The sequence below is a fragment of the Agelaius phoeniceus genome, chromosome Z (genome assembly GCF_051311805.1).
Source record: "Agelaius phoeniceus isolate bAgePho1 chromosome Z, bAgePho1.hap1, whole genome shotgun sequence".
NCBI lineage: Eukaryota > Metazoa > Chordata > Aves > Passeriformes > Icteridae > Agelaius > Agelaius phoeniceus.
The window spans coordinates 48764125-48783153 of record NC_135303.1 but is presented as its reverse complement, the minus strand read 5'-3'; the positions used below and the strand labels follow the sequence as shown (position 1 = coordinate 48783153).

Here is a 19029-nt window from a genome sequence, read left to right as displayed (position 1 = left end):
GCCGGGGCCATGAGCGCGGCCTGCGGAGCCGCGGGCACGCCGGGGCCATGAGCGCGGCCTGCGGAGCCGCGGGCACGCCGGGGCCATGAGCGCGGCCTGCGGAGCCGCGGGCACGCCGGGGCCATGTGCGCGGCCCTGCGCGCTGCCCGCTGCGGCGGGGCCTCCGCCTCCCCGCGCTGTTCCCGGCACGGCCGCGCCGCTCCGCTGCTCCTCCGCGGCGGCCGCCGGCACCCCCTGAGGGTGGGCATGGCCTGAGGCAGCGTGGGAAGGCGGCGCTGCTGCGGCGGGAGCGCGCTGAGGGCTGAGGGACGGGGGCGGGATGTCCTCTGCTGGCGGGAGCCGGGCAGCGGCAAAGACTGGCCCGGAGCGTGTCCCTGCAGCGTTGAGCCAGCCCATCGCCACACCCGCGCTCAGGTGAGTTTAAAAAGGCTCCCTACACTAACTCGGGGCTCTTGGTTATCGCTGGACACACGCAAACCCACTCTAGTGCCCCCCAGGAAAGCCTGAACCAGCCCCATAGCCTCAAACAACAAGAGCTCTGCTTGAGGCCCCCAAGACTCAGCCTCACATAATCACAGAAACACAAAATGTTCTGAGTTGGAAGGGACCCACAAGGATCATCCAGCCGAGCTCCAGGTCCTGCAGAGTGCTATCCCAGAGAATCACACCATGGGCCTGAGAGTAGTGTCCAAATTCTTCTTGAACTCTGTCGGGCTTGGTGCTGTGACTACTTCCCTGCAGAGCCTATTTCAGTGCCCAAACACCCTCTGTCACTGATCACCAGGGAGATCAGTGCCTGCCCTCCACCTCCTCTCACGAGAAAGCTGAAGAATGGGATGAGGTTTTCCTTCAGTCTCCTCCAAGCTGAATAGATCAAGTGCCTCAGGCACTGCTCATATGGCCTCTCCTCAAAGCTCTTCAATCATCTTTGTAGCCCTTCTTTGGATGCAATAGCTTCAGGACCCCAAATCCCTGCCTGACTAAACCCAAGGATGCCTGAGTTGTCCTAGGGCCCCCAAACATCCCAAACCCTGCTCTAGTCTCCTCCCTCTGAACCTTGCTCAGCAGTTTCCCTCGACCCTACCTAAATGTTCCCAAACACCCCCATCCCCATGCCAGCAGCTCAAAACCCTCTTAAGTCCGGCTCCAGGGTACCTCCACTTATCCCCACAGCCTACCTGAGTATCTCTGGTATTCTCCAATCCTGTCAGACTACACTCCCAAAACTCCTTTCAAGGTGTCCAAATACATCTGAATGATCCTCTGAATGGGTCCTGGAGAATGTCATCTAGGTGTCATGAATACCTGCAAACCCTAACCAAGTACCCTCAAAACCCCCCAAACCTGCCTTGCAGACCCCAAAGTTCCCAACCCCTGCTTCTGAACCACTGAAAGTCCTTCTTCAAACACCCATAAACTGTAATTTCCTATAAACACCCCATAAATCTTTTTTGTAGTCCACAGAACATCCATAAGTCCCTTCCAGGAGCAACCAAAGAAACTACTAGCTTGTCTATGACCCCCAAAAGTTCCTATACCCTGTGTCCAGGGCTGCAACCACTAAACACCCTGAAACCTTTTTTTTTGAGCCAGGAATACATCTGAAATCACATCCAGCTGCCCCCAAAGACTCATCTAAAATGTCCACAAACAACCTGAACCCTAAACCCTCTGAAGACTTTCTCAGACTTCTCCAGGGCCATGCCAAAGGTTCCATAGATGTCTCACCAAACCCCAGATATACCGTGATGTGCCATAGCTCCTGCTGCCTCCACAAGATTCCGTACCCTGCCCAATTCTACTCAAAGCACCCAAAATTTGAGTTCTTTTCTACAAGGGGGATTGTCTGAAAGGACTGCTTTAAACACAGAGGTGTGCTGCTTTCCTGCAAAATAGACTCATAATGGCCATAAAGTTTTGCAAATACCTGGCAGGTTCTTTGCAACTTTTCTGTAAGTAAGGTGCTAGCTTCACACCAAAGGATTTTGTACAATGCCTGGTTCCTCCAGGACAGCTCCTCTGCCTCTGCACCCACTACAGTTTTATTCACCAGCCAAGAAAATGAAAGGTTAACAAAGGCTTGAATAAATTATATTCATCATTTGGGCCTTTCTTTTCTCATTTACCTGTTCTGAACACTCACCCACTTGTCTTTCACTGCAAGCAGGGACAGCACTTCGGACTTCCCCTTGCTGAATTTCCTGGGGCTCCTGCCTTGACAGGGTACAACCCTGGATTGACTCAGAGAGGATCAGCAAGTCGTGACTCTGGGCAGGAGGAGGGATTTGGGCACTGCCATAGTGAGGCTGCAGTGGGCAGCGCAAGCTGGCAGGAGAGCAGAGCCCTGGGATGTGGGGCACAGGGTGCACTGAGGAGGAGGATTTGCGAGGTTGAGTGGTGGGGCATGGGCTGACTGTGGAGTCTCCCTGGCTGGAAACATCTGCCCTGGGATCAACTGCAGAAATGCAAACCTGGAGCAGAGTCCATTATTTTTGTGTTAGATTTATTTGGGATTTTTGTCGTTTTTTGTTTGTTTGTTTTGTTTTGTTTTTCAAATTTCTCTTTAAATGAAGGCACTTGCCAGTGAGTACAACTTCACACATGTTGCAGTTCCATTTGCTGTACTCACCTTCAGCCACTGGAGGTGGCTGTCTTCCCACTGATGGCCAGGGTGTTTGTTGTAGGGCTGTGCAGATGGGGGAGCAGCTGGGTACCTGGGACCTCCTCCTCTCAGGTGGAACATGTCCTATGGTGTCCTGTGGGCTGGAATGACATGCTCCTCAAAGCTGTCATCCCTCCACACCGAGTACAGGACAGAGGTCACCCTCCTCTTGCAGAGAGGGCACTCAGGCTTGCTCCCAGCCCACTGCAGAAGGCACTCTTAGCAGAAGCAGAGAGGCAGTACATAGCTGGCCTGCTCCCAGCTGTCCAGGCAGATGGGGCCAAGTGCTGAGAGCAATACCACTAACCAGCAACAGCTTTGCATGTCATTCCTTTCTGGCTGTGGCAGCAATGCTGTTGGCTTAATAAAAGCCTTTGGGACGCTCTCTCTTGCCCACAGGCAACTACAAAAAGATCTTGAAATTACTGTGGAGTGTCAAAGTGATAGACTTAGGCAAGGAATGCTTATGCTTCAACTATTTGATTTTTGGATGTGTAACTTTCTCAATTCTATGTTCTTTTCTTTCTCCTCCAAGTGGAGGAGGAACACTTATTTGGGGGGAGGCCAGGCCATGAATTCCCTGAGTTGCATTATCATCCCCCATTCCTTCCACATCTGGAGGATCAACAGGATTGTGCTGTGCATGCACAGTCTGTGTTCCTGGTACAAACAATAAGCACCAAGTCAGAACAGGTAGGAAGTGCTGTCTTCCCTCACTGTGGGCAAGAAGGCTCCATGGGAGTGAAGACTGCTGGACAAGGAAGGGAGGGAAGAGACAAAGCAGTGTGCATACAAGGGCTGCCCATCCATATGGAGGGGCTGCTGCTTTAGCCACAGGAGCTTTGACCATTGTGACAGCATGGGGGAACCCGGAGAAGTGTTGGTGACTGTCAGCAGAGGAACAGCTTCAGATTGACTCCCCAGCTCCTTTGCAGGCTTGCTGGTGGGACTAGTCAGGAAGCTGAGGACACCTTCAAGACCCTTGTAAGCTCCTGAATCCATGTGCAATTAGCACCTCAGAGATGAAGATGTCTTTGGGAAGCAGAGCCCCTCTGCCCAACTGAAGACTCTGCCCTGTTGCAGGGTGGACAGCCCACTCATCCCAGGTGACACTGGTAGAATGAAGCTTGCCTCTGTCAATACCCTAGCTGACCTAAGCAGCCTGAGTGCTTTTGTCTTGTCCCTGCTGACTCCAAGCACTGCCATCAGTGCTTCCTCTGCCCTTCCATGTCTCTCCTTTGCATACTGCATGCTTCCAGAAACAACAGCCCCTGAGTGGGACCTCCCCTTTTCCACTCACAACTTGCTTGGCAAGGAAAAAGTGGGTTAAGATGAGGTTGCATGATAGGTACAGCAGCATCTCATATAGCTTCTTTTCCTCTGTGTTTCCTCAGTGCCAGACAAGGCTCAATGAAGGCTGTCAGGTTTCTCAAACTTTTCTGAGAATCTGTCCTGCAGGAGCCTGCAAAGGGAAGTGGCACAGAGACCTGTGGAGGAAGGCTTGGAGTCAACAAAGCAACCCAAACCATGACTGATATCTAAATATATGTGTATTTATCTATCAGCTGGGGAATTGCAGATCTATTCTGTAACAACACATTTCTTGCTAATGATTCATTCTTGCATGCTGTTCATCATATCTTCATTTCCCACCCTGTGTAGCTCAGTGCTCAGTAAACTATGAGTACCATGTAGCAGATGCCACCTCCTTAGCATTGCTGCCTGTGGTCCTGAGTGGCTTCTAGTCATGGAGGGAATGGTGCTAAGTCACAAAAGCACTTTGAGGAGAGAGGTTAAAGTAAGCTTGTCTTATGACTTCTGATTTTCCTCCATTTTTGTGTCTAGCTTCTTGTATGCTCTTTCCCAAAATGGGATGGAGGTCTCCTCCGTTCCTCACACTGTTTATATTGGTTTGCTTTTGCTACTGTGTATTTAGAATGTTTCTTATTTCCAGTGTCTTGTGCTCACTTTCTAGCAACATTTAGCTACTCGAAAACCTTTATTCTGAATCTGAATCCTACTTTGCCCCTTCACTGATTACATGGTTCACATACTTAACCACAAAGTGTGTCTGGCTGTGCCATCAGAGTATTAAAAAGTTCTTGAACACTGCTTGCAGAAGAGTAGTTGAGTATAGTTACACATATATTTAAGAAAATTTGATATTTCTTATGTCTTGATCAGTGTCTTTATAATTCATGGGTAACTAAAACTTTTGCTTTGGTTACGCAACTCCCTAACTGTGTTGCAGATTTCTCAAAGTCAAGATGTATGGAAGGTGTGAGACACGAGGACTCTTGCAGAATGCAACTGGACCCAATAGTGCCCAACCCTGACCTACCTAAAGATAGTCTGTGAAGTTTTGTACCTGATGGTGGGGAACATGCAACTAGATATCCTCTACAGAACATGTGGTATGTTTTAACTACTTGACATCATTTGGAAACTGTAAATAATGATCCTGAAAGTCTAGGTCCCATGGTGCTTGAATTACTAGAGGGGATTTGAGGTACTTACTACCCACTTGCTTTCTTCATCTCACTGGGGACTTACAGCTGTGCTGCTGGCAGGACATTTTCAGTCCAGCCTCCTTCTCACATCAGGACCATCCCCAGCAATGTGTCTGTCACCATGCCTTTGCCAATGCCAAAACAGGTGTTACTTGACAGTGACTGAGACAGCCTAGCTACAGTACCTATACAGAATACCTATAGAATAATTTCTTGCTGCCCTTGTTGTCCCTGCCCAGATTTATGTCTATGAGGACTTGTCATGGTTTGACACCGTGGGTGCCAAGTGCCAGGCACCCATGAAAGCCACTCACTCACCCTCCTCTGCTACAACTGGGCAGAGGAGAGAAAAATTTAATGTAGGGTTCATGAGCTGAGATAAGGACCAGAAGAAAATACTCCAAGGGCAAAATAAGCTCAGCTTAGAGATACAAAGTGAGTTTATTACTAACAAAATCAGAGGAAGATAATAAGAAGTAATATAAGCCCTTAAAAACACATTTTCTTTTCCCAACCACTCCCTCCTTCCCACGAAGAGCACAGGGAGACAGGGCACAGAGGCTTTGGTCAGTTCATCACCCGAGGTTTTCTTCTGCTGCACAGGGAGAGGAATCCTTCCCCTGTGAGACCATGGGGTCCCTTCCTACAGGAGACAGTTCTCCATTAACTTCTCCAGCATGGCTCCAAATCTCTGAGCAGCAGTCCTCCCAAAACTGCTGCAACCTGAGTCCCTCCCAGAACTGCTGTGGCATGGGTCACTCTTCCACGGGGTACAGTTCTCTAAGGCTGCTCCACCCTGGAATCAGGGACCCCTCTCTCCACTGGGTCTCCCTCAGCCTCCTCCAGGGATCTAATCGCTCTGGTATTGGCATCTCCCGCGGGCTGTGGGTGGATCTGTGCATCCCCCGTGGATCCTCATGGGCTGCAGGGCCACAGCTGCTTCACTGTGGTCTCCCCACAGCCTGCAGGGAAATCTTGGCTCCAGTGCCTGGAGCAGCTCCTGCCCCTTCTTCTTCACTGACCTTGGTGCCTCACATATTCTCATTTCCTCCACTTCTCTGGCTGGAATTAAAACTGTGCTCCCACCTTTGTTTTGGTTTCTTATTAAAGATGTTATCACAGAGGCATTACCATCATCTCTAGCCTTGACCAGCAACATGTTCATCTTCAGAGCCATAAGGGATTGGCTCTGCTGGACACAGTGGAAGTTCCAGCAGTTTCTCACAGAAGCCACCTCTGTAGTCTCCCCCACTACCAAAAACCAGGCCAAAAACCAGCTTTCCTTACTTATTTCCTGGTGGTTCAGACAATCTCTCTGCACTTCTCCCAGACTACCTGTGCTTGCCTCCATCCTCTGTGTGTTTCCTTGTTGTGTTTGAGTTTGTCCAGGGGTTCCTGGCATCTATGTAGGCCTCCTGGCATTTTTTGCCTGAGTTCCTCCTTGCTGGGGTGTATTGCTGCCGAGCTTGAAGAAGGTGATCCTTAATATCAACCAGCTTTCCTGGGCTGCTTTTCCCTCCAGGACTTTATCCCTAAACACCGCTGAAGAAGCAAAGATCTGTTGTCCTGAAGTCCAGGGTAGTGAGCTTGCTGTGCACCTTTGTCACTGCCCTGAAGATCTCAAACTCCACCATTTCATGGTCACTGCAGCCAAGACTGCTCCTGGGCATTACATTCCCTGCCAGCCTCTCCTTCTTGGTGAGAACAAGGTCCTAACACATCTCCTTCTTCTCTATCACTTGAAGAAGGAAATTGCCATTGTGTTCCAGGAACCTCCCAGATTGCTTATGTCCTGCTGTATTCTCCCTTGAACTGCACTCAGGGTGATTCAAGTTCCCTCTGTGGACCTGGCTTGTGAATGTGAGGCTGCTCCTGTCTGTCTACAGAGGGACTCATCTGCTCAATGTTCCTGGTCAGGCAGCCTGTAGTGAGCCCCTGCTATAATATCACCTGTCCCTGCCCTGCCTTTAATCCAGATCCATGACCTCTCAGTTGGCTCCTCATCCATCCCAGGGCAGAAATCCATTCACTTCAGCATGTTCTTGGCACAGACAGCAACACTCTTTCCTCGTCTCTCCTGCCTGTTTTCAAAAGAGCCTGTAACCTCTCATTCCAATGCTTGTGTCATAGGAGCCACCCCACCATATCTCTGTGGTGCCTCTTAGCCCATCTCTAACTCCTCTTGATCATTCCCTGTGATGTCTGTGGCATAAGTTCAGTCCCTGATGAAGCAGACTTACTGGCTGGAATGTCAGGAGTTCCTTCATAACTTTTCGTGTATTCTGCTCCTGACCCGCTCCAAGCTCTGGGCATCTCTTGCTGACTTCCCATCAGACTGGAAGGACTAAGAGGGACTGAGGTTCCAGTCTCCTGACACCTTGAATTCAAAGCCCTCTTCACCAGCCTGGCAAGCCTATGGCTGAAGATGCTCTTCCCCTTCCCTGACAGACAGAGCCCATGAGCCCTCAGTACACCCAGTTCCGCAAGGTGAGTTATGTGGTCCAAGAAGCCGAAACCTGGACTGAGGTACCAGCCTGTAACCATTTGTTGATTTACCTGCCTGACTGGCCCTTTCAAACACCTTCCCTTTCAGGGGGGAATTAATGAAACAGCAGTGTGTAATAATCATAGGACTGTACAAGGCTCAGCAGCCTATCAGTGACATCCCTGCTACGACTCTCCAGAAAGCAGCACCTCTCCAGAGACTGTGTCAGGTCTCTCAGTACCTCTGAGCCTCTTAGAAGTCACCTACTGCTACCACCCCATGCCTTTTCTTAGTTGTGCTGGCTGTGAAGTGGGACCAGATGGGGCTGCCTTACCGGTTGTTATACAGGGAGCAGATGGGGCTGCCTTACTCAGCTCCAGTGCCTCTCATGACGTGACAGGTCTTTCCTCTTCAGTCCACAGGGAAACAAAGTGGATATGCAAGGCAAGGGCACTTCAGGCTTCAGGAAATCTGTGGTCCTTGCAAGCTTCCATTCTTCTGCAGTATCAGCCCCTGCCTTCCATATGTGCTAGTGAGGGAGATTTTCTGGCTGTTAGGTCGTCGGCTTATGGAGCCACTGCAGGCTGAGCTTGGGACCAGCTATCTAACACCTTCTCAGTCTCTCCCTGATGTTATGCACCCTTCTTGCTGCCTGCTGCAGCTCAGCCACCTGCTGCAGGAGGTGTGCCACCTGAGCATGTGTTCTGCGCACAGGTCTGCTGCCTGTCCCTGCCCCAGGAGAAACATGTCTCTTCCTGCAATCTGCGATCTATCCTGTCTATCCTGGTGGTGTCTGCTGTCCCCACCCAGACAGAACTGCTGTGGGGAGAGGCTGCACTGCAGACCTCAGACTGCAGTCACAGCAAGATTGTGTAACCTTGCCTGTTTCAGAAGGCTTCTCTCTGATCCACTGCTGTAATGGGACCAGTGACATGACTGTCCCATCTCCTCTGCTTTGACTTCACAAAAACAGAAGGGCTCTAGTGAGACCCAACTACAGCCAGCACCTCCTTTGCAGGAAGCTTTCTGCAGATTTCCAGTGATACCTACAGACCTAATTGTAGACGTCTCTGCTGGGGTCATGGAAGGCCCCTCCTTTGGCAGGGAAAGGACACGGGTCCCCAGCATACTTGGCCCATGCCTCAACATCAAAATCCCTCTGTTCTGCTAAGATTTCAGCTTCACATTTTCCATAGGTTTTGCAAGGAAAGGCACATCTATAAGTGAGCTGTGAGATAGATCAGTTACACAGTCTTGAAGAGAAGAGTACACAGCAGAAAGTCTCCTTCAGCTGTGGTGGTAATTACAGACTAGCATGGACACTCGAGCCTCTTTTGTTCTAAACACAAAATGGGAAGTTAGCTGAGCCAGCAGGAACAGCTAATGCTGCAAAGCAGGTACCTGCATGAGCTGTCTGGCCTCACTGCTTGACAGTGCCATCACACCTTTATGGCACACTGTCAGCGTATGACAAACCATAGAGTGAGGGAGCAACTACTCATCAGGAATCCAAAAAGAGCCTTACACATCTCTATGTCTCATGCATTAGTAGACAGAAAAGTCTCCCCTTTTTATCATCTCTTTTATGTGCTTGGATGAAGATAATAGTGTCTCAGCTGGTGCAACGCAGACTCTCTCACCAGGGCAACAGCAGGTTTTGGAGACAGTTGCTAGCAGTATCTCCTTACTCCTTTAACCTATCCTTCAAAACAGAGCTAACCATAGTTTATCCTACAGCTAATTTCACATGGTCATTTTAAGAATCTGAGATTATTCTGAGATTATACCTCACAGATTGTCAGTGTAAGCACATCTAGCAAATACAGGGGCCTATGCTTTGTGCTGCAGATCCAACACACCCTTGCATCTATAAAATACTTTTTAAAAGATGATACAGTGAGAAGAGGTTAATCCTTTCTTAAACCACCCTTTATTTAAAAAAAAACATAAACATTTGTAAATATATAAAATTATAAAGTATCAAGTGCTTCTTGCTTCCCAGTACAGTGGAATTCAGAAGTGGCAGGTAAATTTGGCGTTAATCTGTTTGGTGTGTTAGTTCCAGGGCTGCAGAACTGACCAGCTAATTTTACAAAAGACAGCTATCTCATTCCTCTGACAGGTTTAAACAATCTTGTTTCACTTTGGTTTCAGACTTCTTTCCTGCTCCTTTTGACAAACATCAATGCTTACTAGTGAGAGCATAGCTGGAGCTGTAGGAACAAGCAGGCTCCTTAGAAGGATGCAAACATGTGTTTTACAAAGGGAGAGCCTTCCAGTTGCTAATGGGGGAGAGAATTCAGGCACTGATAGAGCTCCTTTGTACAGTGTTCCTCAGGCATAGTGTGTTCTTGGCATTGGGACTGTCTTCTAGCTGGACTGGATGAACTTACTCACAGGTTCAATTTGCATCAAAGTTCCTTAATCAACAAGTACTCAGATTCCCTTGAATCTGAGCATGAAGCATCACAAAATCCCAACATTTTTTTTTTACCACGTAAGTGTTATAAAGTAAGAATTTCTCAGGTAGTACACCTAGACCTGAAATCAAAGCAGGACATTACACTGCCGTGGAAGTTCTGTAAAATGAAAAATCCAGTTGTGCCCATTGTAATTGTCAGTGTAACTGAACTCCAAATGGGATCTTTTGTGTCACTTCCCATCTCATTTAACACTAAAGAATAGATGTCAGTTGCAGAGAGAACAGGTGTTTTTTGATGTTGTTTCTTACTTGGTCTCTTCCACAAAGCCCGTCACCTGCAGAAACTTATGACAAGTCCCTGCACTAGTGTCACCAATGCCAGTTCTTCTGCCAGCTTCCATCATGCCAGGCACTACAGTGTCATTCCCAAAGGAGTGATGCTTTATAGGAGAGCATGACATTAGTCTAATACTAAACCAGCAATTTCATCTTCTTGTGGAAACTTAAACCACTGAAATTGCAAGAGAGGTGAAGAAACAGAATCCCAAGTAAAACAAGCTAATCCTGAATGTCTCAGCATTTTTCAGGGAAGCAGAGGGGTGAGAAATGCTGCTGTATTTACCTTCTGCTGTTTACTGATATTTTCTTTTATAGGCAGCACTACAGGCAAGACTTTTCTTTTCTTGTAGAAGAGAAAGTGACTTATTGTAACAAACTTCCATTACAGATCACATACTTACATATCCCCACTGGAATCGAAGGATGCTCTAGCTTCTACTGTCCTTTAGTTAAAAGGCACAATTACTTCCAACATGAATGGAAGAGTTGTTATGCTGTACCACAGTCCTTAAATAGAAGTTTTCCACTGGGTTTGTGGTAGGCACAGCTTCCATCTTTCTGAAACCTTCACCCTTGATCCACGTACATGAAAATTTAAAAATGGCTGAAATACGATGCTACCCTCCACTGTGGCATTTCTTTAGGTTGCATCAAGTCAGCTAAAAATTTTAGTTGCGAGCATAGTTGTCCATTGCCACTTTGACCTTTCTGGCAGGACAGCCCTTAACAGCCCAGATCCCCAAATAAACAAAAGACTGAGAGATGTCAGCAAAGGTGCTATTTGCTCTAGTCCTTGCTTATTGTGCAACATGACACAGATATCCCAGTGTACCAGCTCAGGATTGGTCCATGCCCACTAGTCTGAGTCCTGGCCCTTGGCATCCCCTTTTGGCCTGTTTAGGACTCAGGAACATGTGCTGTCACTGCATCTTCTGCCTTGACCAAATCAGCACTGATTGTCTCAGCATGGAGCCGCTTGTAGTCAGTGTGGAAGAAGATGACGTAGAAACAAGCCATACCACTGCAGAGGCCAGCCAGCACCAGAACCGGAGCTGTGAGAGAGATACGCTTTTAGGCAGTGAAGCCAAAACTCCCCATGGGTGCAGAAATGGACAGGCCAACTCCCCAAAACAACACTTTCTGTCTGACCTCCTGCCAAGAAGGACAACCCCTGAGGACAGGGTGCAGACCATAGTGGGACATTACCAGTTTGGTAACAGACAAGTCTTGCTTTACCTACCACTGGCATAGAAAGAGTATATACTTAAAATGTGGAAGACTTCCAGAACACTGTTCTGCATGACCCCCCAGGCTGGAGGTCTTACATCAGAGCAGACACTGTGCTTGTAGGAGTGTGTGTCCCTCTGTAAGTGTACACGTTTGTGTCCTGGGGGCTAGTGAAAAACATTACAAAAAAGATTGAATCAAATCACTTGAGCTCCACAAGGGAACAGCTCCACACAGATAGTGCTGTACACAGATTCTTGTAATATCATCTGAGAGCAATGTGTAGAAAAGTACACTTAACATGAACTTTTATTGATGACAAATTTGTGTTTAAAGAATCTTTTCTGAAGGGAAAGAAAAAGTATATCTAAAAGACTATGCAACAAAGCCTGGAAGTAGTTCTAATTTCACCAGTGTCCCAAATGAACATCTTCATTTCCTTCTCCACAGGTTTTTTTCCTGTATGTATCAGACCACAAAAGGAATATGAATGGGTACCTAATCCCAAGATCCAGCTCTGATCTGATTAAATGGCAAATTGCGGACTTTCATAGGTGAAGCAGTCAAATTGCTTTTCGGGGACAGTTATTATGAAGCCTTGATCCCTTACAGCTAGCAGACCTTATTCTGGGGAGTTTCTGCTCAGCCAAGCAGGATATATTTAATAGGTGATGGTCAGCCTTTGCCTACAGTGTCCCCAGGTGGCATGAACCAGCTGAGAGATCAAGACTAGGGTTTAGCCTGCACTGAAAACACTTATGTGCTCCTGTTGATCTCAGTTGCTGTCTCTTCTGACCAGCTAGGAAAGGAAGGGAAATCTGGAGTAAGTGAGAAAAAAGCTCAAATACAGGCAGCTGTCTGTGCAAAATAAAGGGGTGTAGCTTTCAGTCAAAGCATTTGTAACCTTGGCCTCCGATATGAAAACCTGCCCTGGTTATGCTACATGGACAGTGTCTTCCCCTCAGAACAGCTCCTTTCCAGTTTTATGAAACTCAAGCCTCTGCAGGGTGACTGCAAGAGAAATTTTAACCCAGAGCCAGCAGTGGCATTCATGGCACCATAGAGTTCTTTCTATTTCAATCTTGCAGGATTGGTTTAGCAGGAGCAGCAAGGAGTGCACCATCAGACTCAGAAAGGGGGTTAGAAGATATTCTACAATAGGAATCAGACTTGCAGGGTTCCTCACACTGAGACCTGGAGAAGAGTGGGGAGTACCTGGGGTGCAACCAAGTGTCCAGCATAATTTCCAAGAACATACTTACTTGTCCAGTCCAGGGCTCCATCCTGGTCAAGGGCACAGGTGGAAAATGGATCCTCAGAAACACGGACAGTGAGAGCTTGTAGAAGAATCATTAAAATCACACCCTCAATCTGGCTGTGGGGAGAAGACAACATGCAGTTATGTTACCTGCCTGAGGTACCAGTGCTGCAGACAGGGCCACCTTCCCCAGCTGGAAGAGAATGATGTCTCTTTCTGCAGCATGGTCCTTCTAGCAGAGAAAGCTACTGCTGGATTCCTCTGGCCCAGGCATTTGGTTAACTGTTTCTGTCCCACAGGGTGTCCAGGTCAACTTCAGACAGAGGGCTAGGGTTGCAGGATCACTATATACTCCCTCTGAAGGCGAGCAGGTGTTGAACTACACCTGAGTGTAAAAAGTGTCAAAAACCTGAGGCATATTCACTAGGCAGAGACTTGGAAACACTTCTCACTGCAGGACTGAGGATATAAAAAAGGCAGTGGCTTCAGCCTCCTCCTCATTCACAGCTGGCTGGCAGCAGTCACTAAGTCCACAACCTGTAAGAGACAACAGCCTTCAAAGGCAGTGTCTGACACCCCTCACTGATGTTTCTTGCTGCTGCACTCCTCCTGACACAAACACATAGCATCATATCACTGGTGTCACTGCTTAGAGCTCCAGCAAGTCATTCCTGCTGAAATCCAGAGGCAGCCCTAGGCAGGTAAATTGATAACTGGAAGGACAGTCACTGTCCCTCAACAGAGCACTGGGAACTGACTCATCCCTGTACTGCTGTGGGAATGGTGCCTCTATTAGCCACGTAGCTCCCATCTACTTCAGAGGCAGGTGGTGCTGGGCATGGTTAAATCATACTTTGTGCCAACCAAGGGAGACCTTCATTTTCCCTACTGCTTTTCTTGGCCTCTTCCACAGAGTCCTCCCTTTTTAAAACATTTAGCTCTTCAACTCCATGGCTTAGCCAGCCAGCTCCCCTTGCCAGGGGCATGTGCACAGACACCAGAAAGACATTCAGCAGGACGGCAAGCACTGATATGTCTATCTGCACCCACATCCCTGTGCGTGTGTGTGTGAGCGTTGGAACCCAAGCTCACGTTTCAATTGGATTTAATCTGCCTGCTTACCTTGCAACAAAAATCAGGCCTGTAGATGTACCTTCTCCTACGGGGTAGGAGCACTCCACAGCCAGCTCCATGGCAATGGGGTAGATGGCAAAACCAAAGAAACCAAAGAGCGAACTGGTGATGGCCAACGTGATGGCCTGATGTCTGAACCGAGAAGTCTGTAGGCAAAACAAAACAATACCAAAATCTCAATGCCAGCACTGTTTTGCAGAAAGTCTCTTAACTTTTAACCTGCAGAAAGTCTCAGGGGGTGGCTCACCAGTATATTCCCTACCTTTTCCTGAAAACAATTTTTTACTTTCAGCCCTCTAAGGTCAACAGAAGGCTACAAAATGGAGAGGTGTCTGTTGAACTGAAGTAAGGAGAGGATCAGCAGAATTATCTGAAAAGCACTGGTGTAGTTGTACTACAGTAACTTCACTGGTCAGTAACTTACCAGTAGTACGTTCAACATCTCTCTAGGGCCAAGTGAAACACACACCTTTGTCCCAAAGCAACATAATATCTTGGAAATTATGTTTGCATTAGATTACTTGTGAGAATTCTGGGTTGCTGCAGCTCAATGATAGGGAAAATCAGTCAGACACACATTTGTAACACTAGGATTTTAACATCAAAAGATCCAAACAAAAATGCAAACAAAATAACCACCTGAAACATTTACAAAACCTGGAGATTAGTTTAGTGCCTAGAACAGCCTGTCCCTAACTCTAGAGGGAAGAGCATGACCTTGTTCAGCCAATGCTACTAAAGACAAAGTACTTTGCAGCCATGCTGCTAGTACCTCCTTCCTTCACCATGTAATAAATTTCCAGAGAGGAGCACAAGGTGTCTGTCCTGGGATGGCAGCAAACCTGGCCCAGCTAAACTCGTTATGTCAAGGAAAACTCTATGTGTCTGGAATCAGAGTTCAAAGCACAAAGGGATCAAACAGATTTGAATGGGTGATTTTTGTTCTACCACTTTGAACTAACAGTTCTTCTGGATGGGATGAAGGTGAGGAGGGAAGGGCAGGAGGAATAGGTTTGCTTGTTGCTCCCAACATAGCCTCTTACCTATTCAGTGCTTCACCTGAGTCCCTGAAAGCTGGGTTGTATTCAGATCATCCTCAAAACAAATGCCAGAAAATAAAAAGGGAAAATGCAAGGTGTGCTTTAGGCACCTTGTCCTACATTGACAAAAGCATTATATTTGTCTGTCTCTTCCAAATGGAACTACAATCTCTGGGGCCTTGGTCCCAGGGAAGGTGTGATCACCCTCTAGTGAAAGTCTGGATTTTTTATCACACAAGAGAAATGCACAGGATAAGACTGCTGGGAAAGCAGAAACCTGCACCATTCTGGGTCCTCTGTGGTGCTGTGTGTTGTGATCAGATTCCTGCTGTGTGATGGCTCCCATTGGCAATGGCTGTGCTTGAGTGCAGTACTTGTAACTTGGCCTCATGGGCGTAATTCTCCAGGTTGTGCATTCCTCTCCTGGCTGAATTCAAGTGTTTTCCTCTTCTGCCTCTCTTGTCTCTCTCAAGGAACTACTTCAGAACTAGAATATAACTAGGTCCTTCCCACTAATGTCACAACCCTAATACTTACCACTGTTAAAGGCAGGAGTTGGAAGAATATGACATTCTTGTTCATTTTTGTGATATAAATACTTAGCAGTTCCCTTTCTTTTTTTCTTTAAAAGAATGGTCTCAGGAGTCAGTAAGCAAATGGTGATCCAGTATGGAGAAGTAAAATTATGCCTATTTATCTTTACCCCAATTCAGTCTGTCTCAGGCTCCACAGTGACTGTCAAATCCTCAGTAAAGGGTTTTTCTTTAAAACAATAAATTCCTAGCCCAAAGAGATAATCCCAAAGCATAACACAGGGCTTAATAAAGACCATGACATCAAATGACCTTGATTTAACTTGATGATTAATCAGATAGCAACAGAAATAAGCCCATGAGAATGGCACAATGCAAGGGAGAACTCACCACTGCAAACATGATGCTGGCAAGCGCACTCAGACAGAAACTGATCTTGGTGGACTCTATGAACTTCCTTGTCCGGTCGACATACATGCCTAGCAGGAAAGCACCCAACAAACCACAGACTGTGAACAGTGCACCATTCAGGCCAGCAAAGTCCTGGAGGGCAGAAGAACAAGTAATGAGAAACTAGAGCAGTTAGGAAAGACGTTTTAATGTCACTGACCCATCTGCCAGCTACCAGTGGTTCACTTACTGAGGTAGGAAAAGCTTCCTTGCCCATTGCAGTAGCTGAGGCCATCAGAGGGCTATGAGTAGTAAATGACAGAGTCCAGGTGCTTTTACAAGTGTGTGGGGGCAGCATGGTAACAGCACTCCCAAAGGATGACAAGTCTCTGTACACCTGTCAAGGGAGGCTGGATGCAGAGCCATAGCAGGTCCCTGGCATTAAATTTTCCAGCCTGGAGCCACAGGGCTCTTCCAGGGGCAGTCAGGTGATTTGTCCATACTGGTGACAACAGGCCGAACTGCCTTGGTACCTGCTGATGTCTATAATTACCCTCCTGGCCCTTTTCTAACCAGGGACCTGCACTGGGACACCCAAAGCATGTTAGAGGAGACACCAGCTGAGTCAAAGTCTAACTAGAGAGGCAGTGAGCAGTGGCTAGGATAGGGTACATGCTCTGTTGCCTGCAGTGATTGCCCTTTGCTTGTAGCACTTCTTGAGCTCCATAAGAACTCAAATGCAGACAGCAATCCAGAAAGCAGAGAAGCTTTTAACAAACTTGGAAAAGCATTTTTGGGACCCTGAGTGGCACTGGAAGGAAAGGGTATATGGAATAGCTTCTCTGGGCTAAAGGGCCAGGACAAGCCAGTCACACAGAGACAAAATCAGGATGCACATAAAGCAAGGCTGCAAATTTTAAGAGGTTTCCAGTTAAAAGCCAGTGGAGTGTGCAAAATGTGACCTGGCTATAGAGCCCTGAGCCAGATATCATCAGATCTGGGAGCTGAAGAGGGGGTGGACAGAAGCCAGACATGTTAATGTGCATATGTAACAGCTGGAGAGGTGTTTTAAGAGGACCCCCATGGCAATACATATACCAGAACTGAAGTGCAGCCTGCTGAGAGGAAACGCCTGAACTGGGGGGGCCTCCTAATAAGCAGGAGGGGGAGAGCAGCAGGACCCAGCTGTGCACATACTGTGCTGAACTGTAAAAGTAGCACCTGCTTCATGAGAAGGATGAAGAAACGGCTGTTACAGTACCACTGACCTCTTCTACTGCCCTGGCTTCATGTAAATCTGTCCAAAGAGGAAAAGGTGCTTGCATCAGCTGGTCTTCGGCTTCACTCTAGGGCCTTCCTGGGCCCCATTCTACTCTGGAGTAGGTGACAGAAGGCTGCATAAGCAGTGCTCTGGAGTGGCTTAGAAAAATCACAATATTCTTTTTTCCTGAAAAAATTTTTGTTTGCAAATGGGAGCCTGGCCATGGGCAGTAATGAAAATGCAGGTCATCTATTATACTAAGAGTCTGACTGTGTTCTGGATTAATCTACTGCTTAATCTATATTAGATAACATGAGCAAATAAGATATGAGACTGCAGCATATTCAATTGTCTTCATTTTGCTCTGAGTCCTTTATGAGGGAATATCAATCTGACTGTATCATAGACAATGTGGACAGTGGGGAGAAAAGGAAGAAGACTCACATTTGAATACCCCTTTTCACAAAGGATCTGCTCCAGCAGAGCTGAAAAGCAGGTGAACATCCCAATTCCTCCTCCAAAACACACTGCAAGGATGATGTATGGCTTGTTTCTCAGGAGCTAAAAAAAGAAATTAATGTAAATAAGTGGAGGAGGAAAAAGGCCTGTCTGCGACAGCAGACTTGAAGGTCAGTGGCTCTGACTCCTCAGTTGAAATTGCTGACAAGGTAACCCCATGATCATGGACAAAGGTGTGGCTTTGTCCCGGCAATTCAGCCAGAGGACAAGTTTCAATGGGGACCATGTTAGGGAGGGAGGAAGTCTTCAGTGCTCAAATTCTTCTTTGCTTTGCCATGTGCTATCCTAACTGTTACCACATCTGTTCAGAAGATTCAAGTTTTATGGTCCTCTTGGATAAGCCCAAGTCTGCCTGTTTGAGCTATCTGAACGACTGCCAGCCCACAGGTGATTGATCAGACAGTGTCTCTTGCAGCTTTGCTGTGAGCAGCTTCCACTCCCTGAGGAAGGAAGGAATACTGATCTCCTTTAAGGGGCTTCCATGGCAGGTTTGGAGGAGGGGCATTCAGAGTCTCTTTTGTAGACAGATTGTTCAGCATATCCCCTCCTTGCAGGGCTGCATCCCTCACTCGAGCATGGCAGTCTCTAGGTTGCAACACTTACCATTTTGAGCCCTGTGAAGAATGGCTGTGAGTTGGAGCTGGTGGCACTGGCTGATGGAGGCGTTGGTGGGACCTTCTCACGAATCCCCAGAGTTGCTAGAGCACAGGCTGTTACTGCTGGGACAGCATAAATACCCAGCTATGCAACAGAAGGACAAGACAAGTTACCAGTCTTTCCAGCTCCACCACCTCCAAACAAATAAATCAGCTGGACCCAAATCAACCCAGCTGACTGATTAAAGCAGTTCTCATTTACCATCAATGGAATGTGCTTTCCTTCAGGAACTAGTGCAGGGGACAACAAGTTTGCTATAAGAATGCCCAAGGGATTGGCTGGAAGGAAATAGAAGAGAAATATTTTTTTCATGCAAGCAGTCAGAATCAGGTATCCACCCCTACTGCCTGCCAGCATCACAGCTGCAGTGTGCAGCACTGTAATGAACAAGGACAAAACAAGGCATATATAGGGAGAACCAGGAGGGAAACATTTGGAGAAGTTGACTGTGTGATCTTACTCTTGCCACATCTGTTGTCTCACTTGCATGAAATCCATTCTATAAAACCATCTCCCTTCAACTCCTAACTCCTGTAAACTGTTTTTCAACTATGGACTATGATGTCCTCACTCTCACAAGGCTGCCTCAGTA

At 47.4% G+C, this 19029-nt stretch overlaps 1 protein-coding gene and 1 long non-coding RNA gene across 3 annotated transcripts in view; one reads left to right on the top strand and one right to left on the bottom strand.

The window, feature by feature from the left end:
• The first annotated feature begins 178 nt into the window (after positions 1 to 178).
• Positions 179 to 19029, top strand: part of LOC143692230 (uncharacterized) — a 25420-nt gene continuing 6569 nt past the window's right edge. The window contains exons 1-2 of the long non-coding RNA XR_013180124.1: positions 179 to 414; positions 4914 to 5076. This is a non-coding gene — a long non-coding RNA (uncharacterized LOC143692230). The remainder of the gene's footprint in view (positions 415 to 4913; positions 5077 to 19029) is intronic.
• The window catches only part of SLC49A3 (solute carrier family 49 member 3), a 26063-nt gene continuing 16602 nt past the window's right edge, over positions 9569 to 19029 (bottom strand). The window contains exons 4-10 of one of the 2 annotated variants that reach the window (XM_054652129.2): positions 18639 to 18715; positions 18384 to 18521; positions 17706 to 17822; positions 16001 to 16153; positions 14026 to 14183; positions 12908 to 13020; positions 9569 to 11470 (exon numbers count right to left, since the gene is read on the bottom strand). In XM_054652129.2, the coding sequence (XP_054508104.2) occupies positions 11316 to 11470; positions 12908 to 13020; positions 14026 to 14183; positions 16001 to 16153; positions 17706 to 17822; positions 18384 to 18521; positions 18639 to 18715 (911 nt within the window). In that variant the 3' untranslated portion in view covers positions 9569 to 11315. Of the gene's footprint in view, positions 11471 to 11936; positions 12105 to 12907; positions 13021 to 14025; positions 14184 to 16000; positions 16154 to 17705; positions 17823 to 18383; positions 18522 to 18638; positions 18716 to 19029 lie in introns of those variants that run through there. The other variant, XM_077171943.1, reaches the window with a different exon arrangement.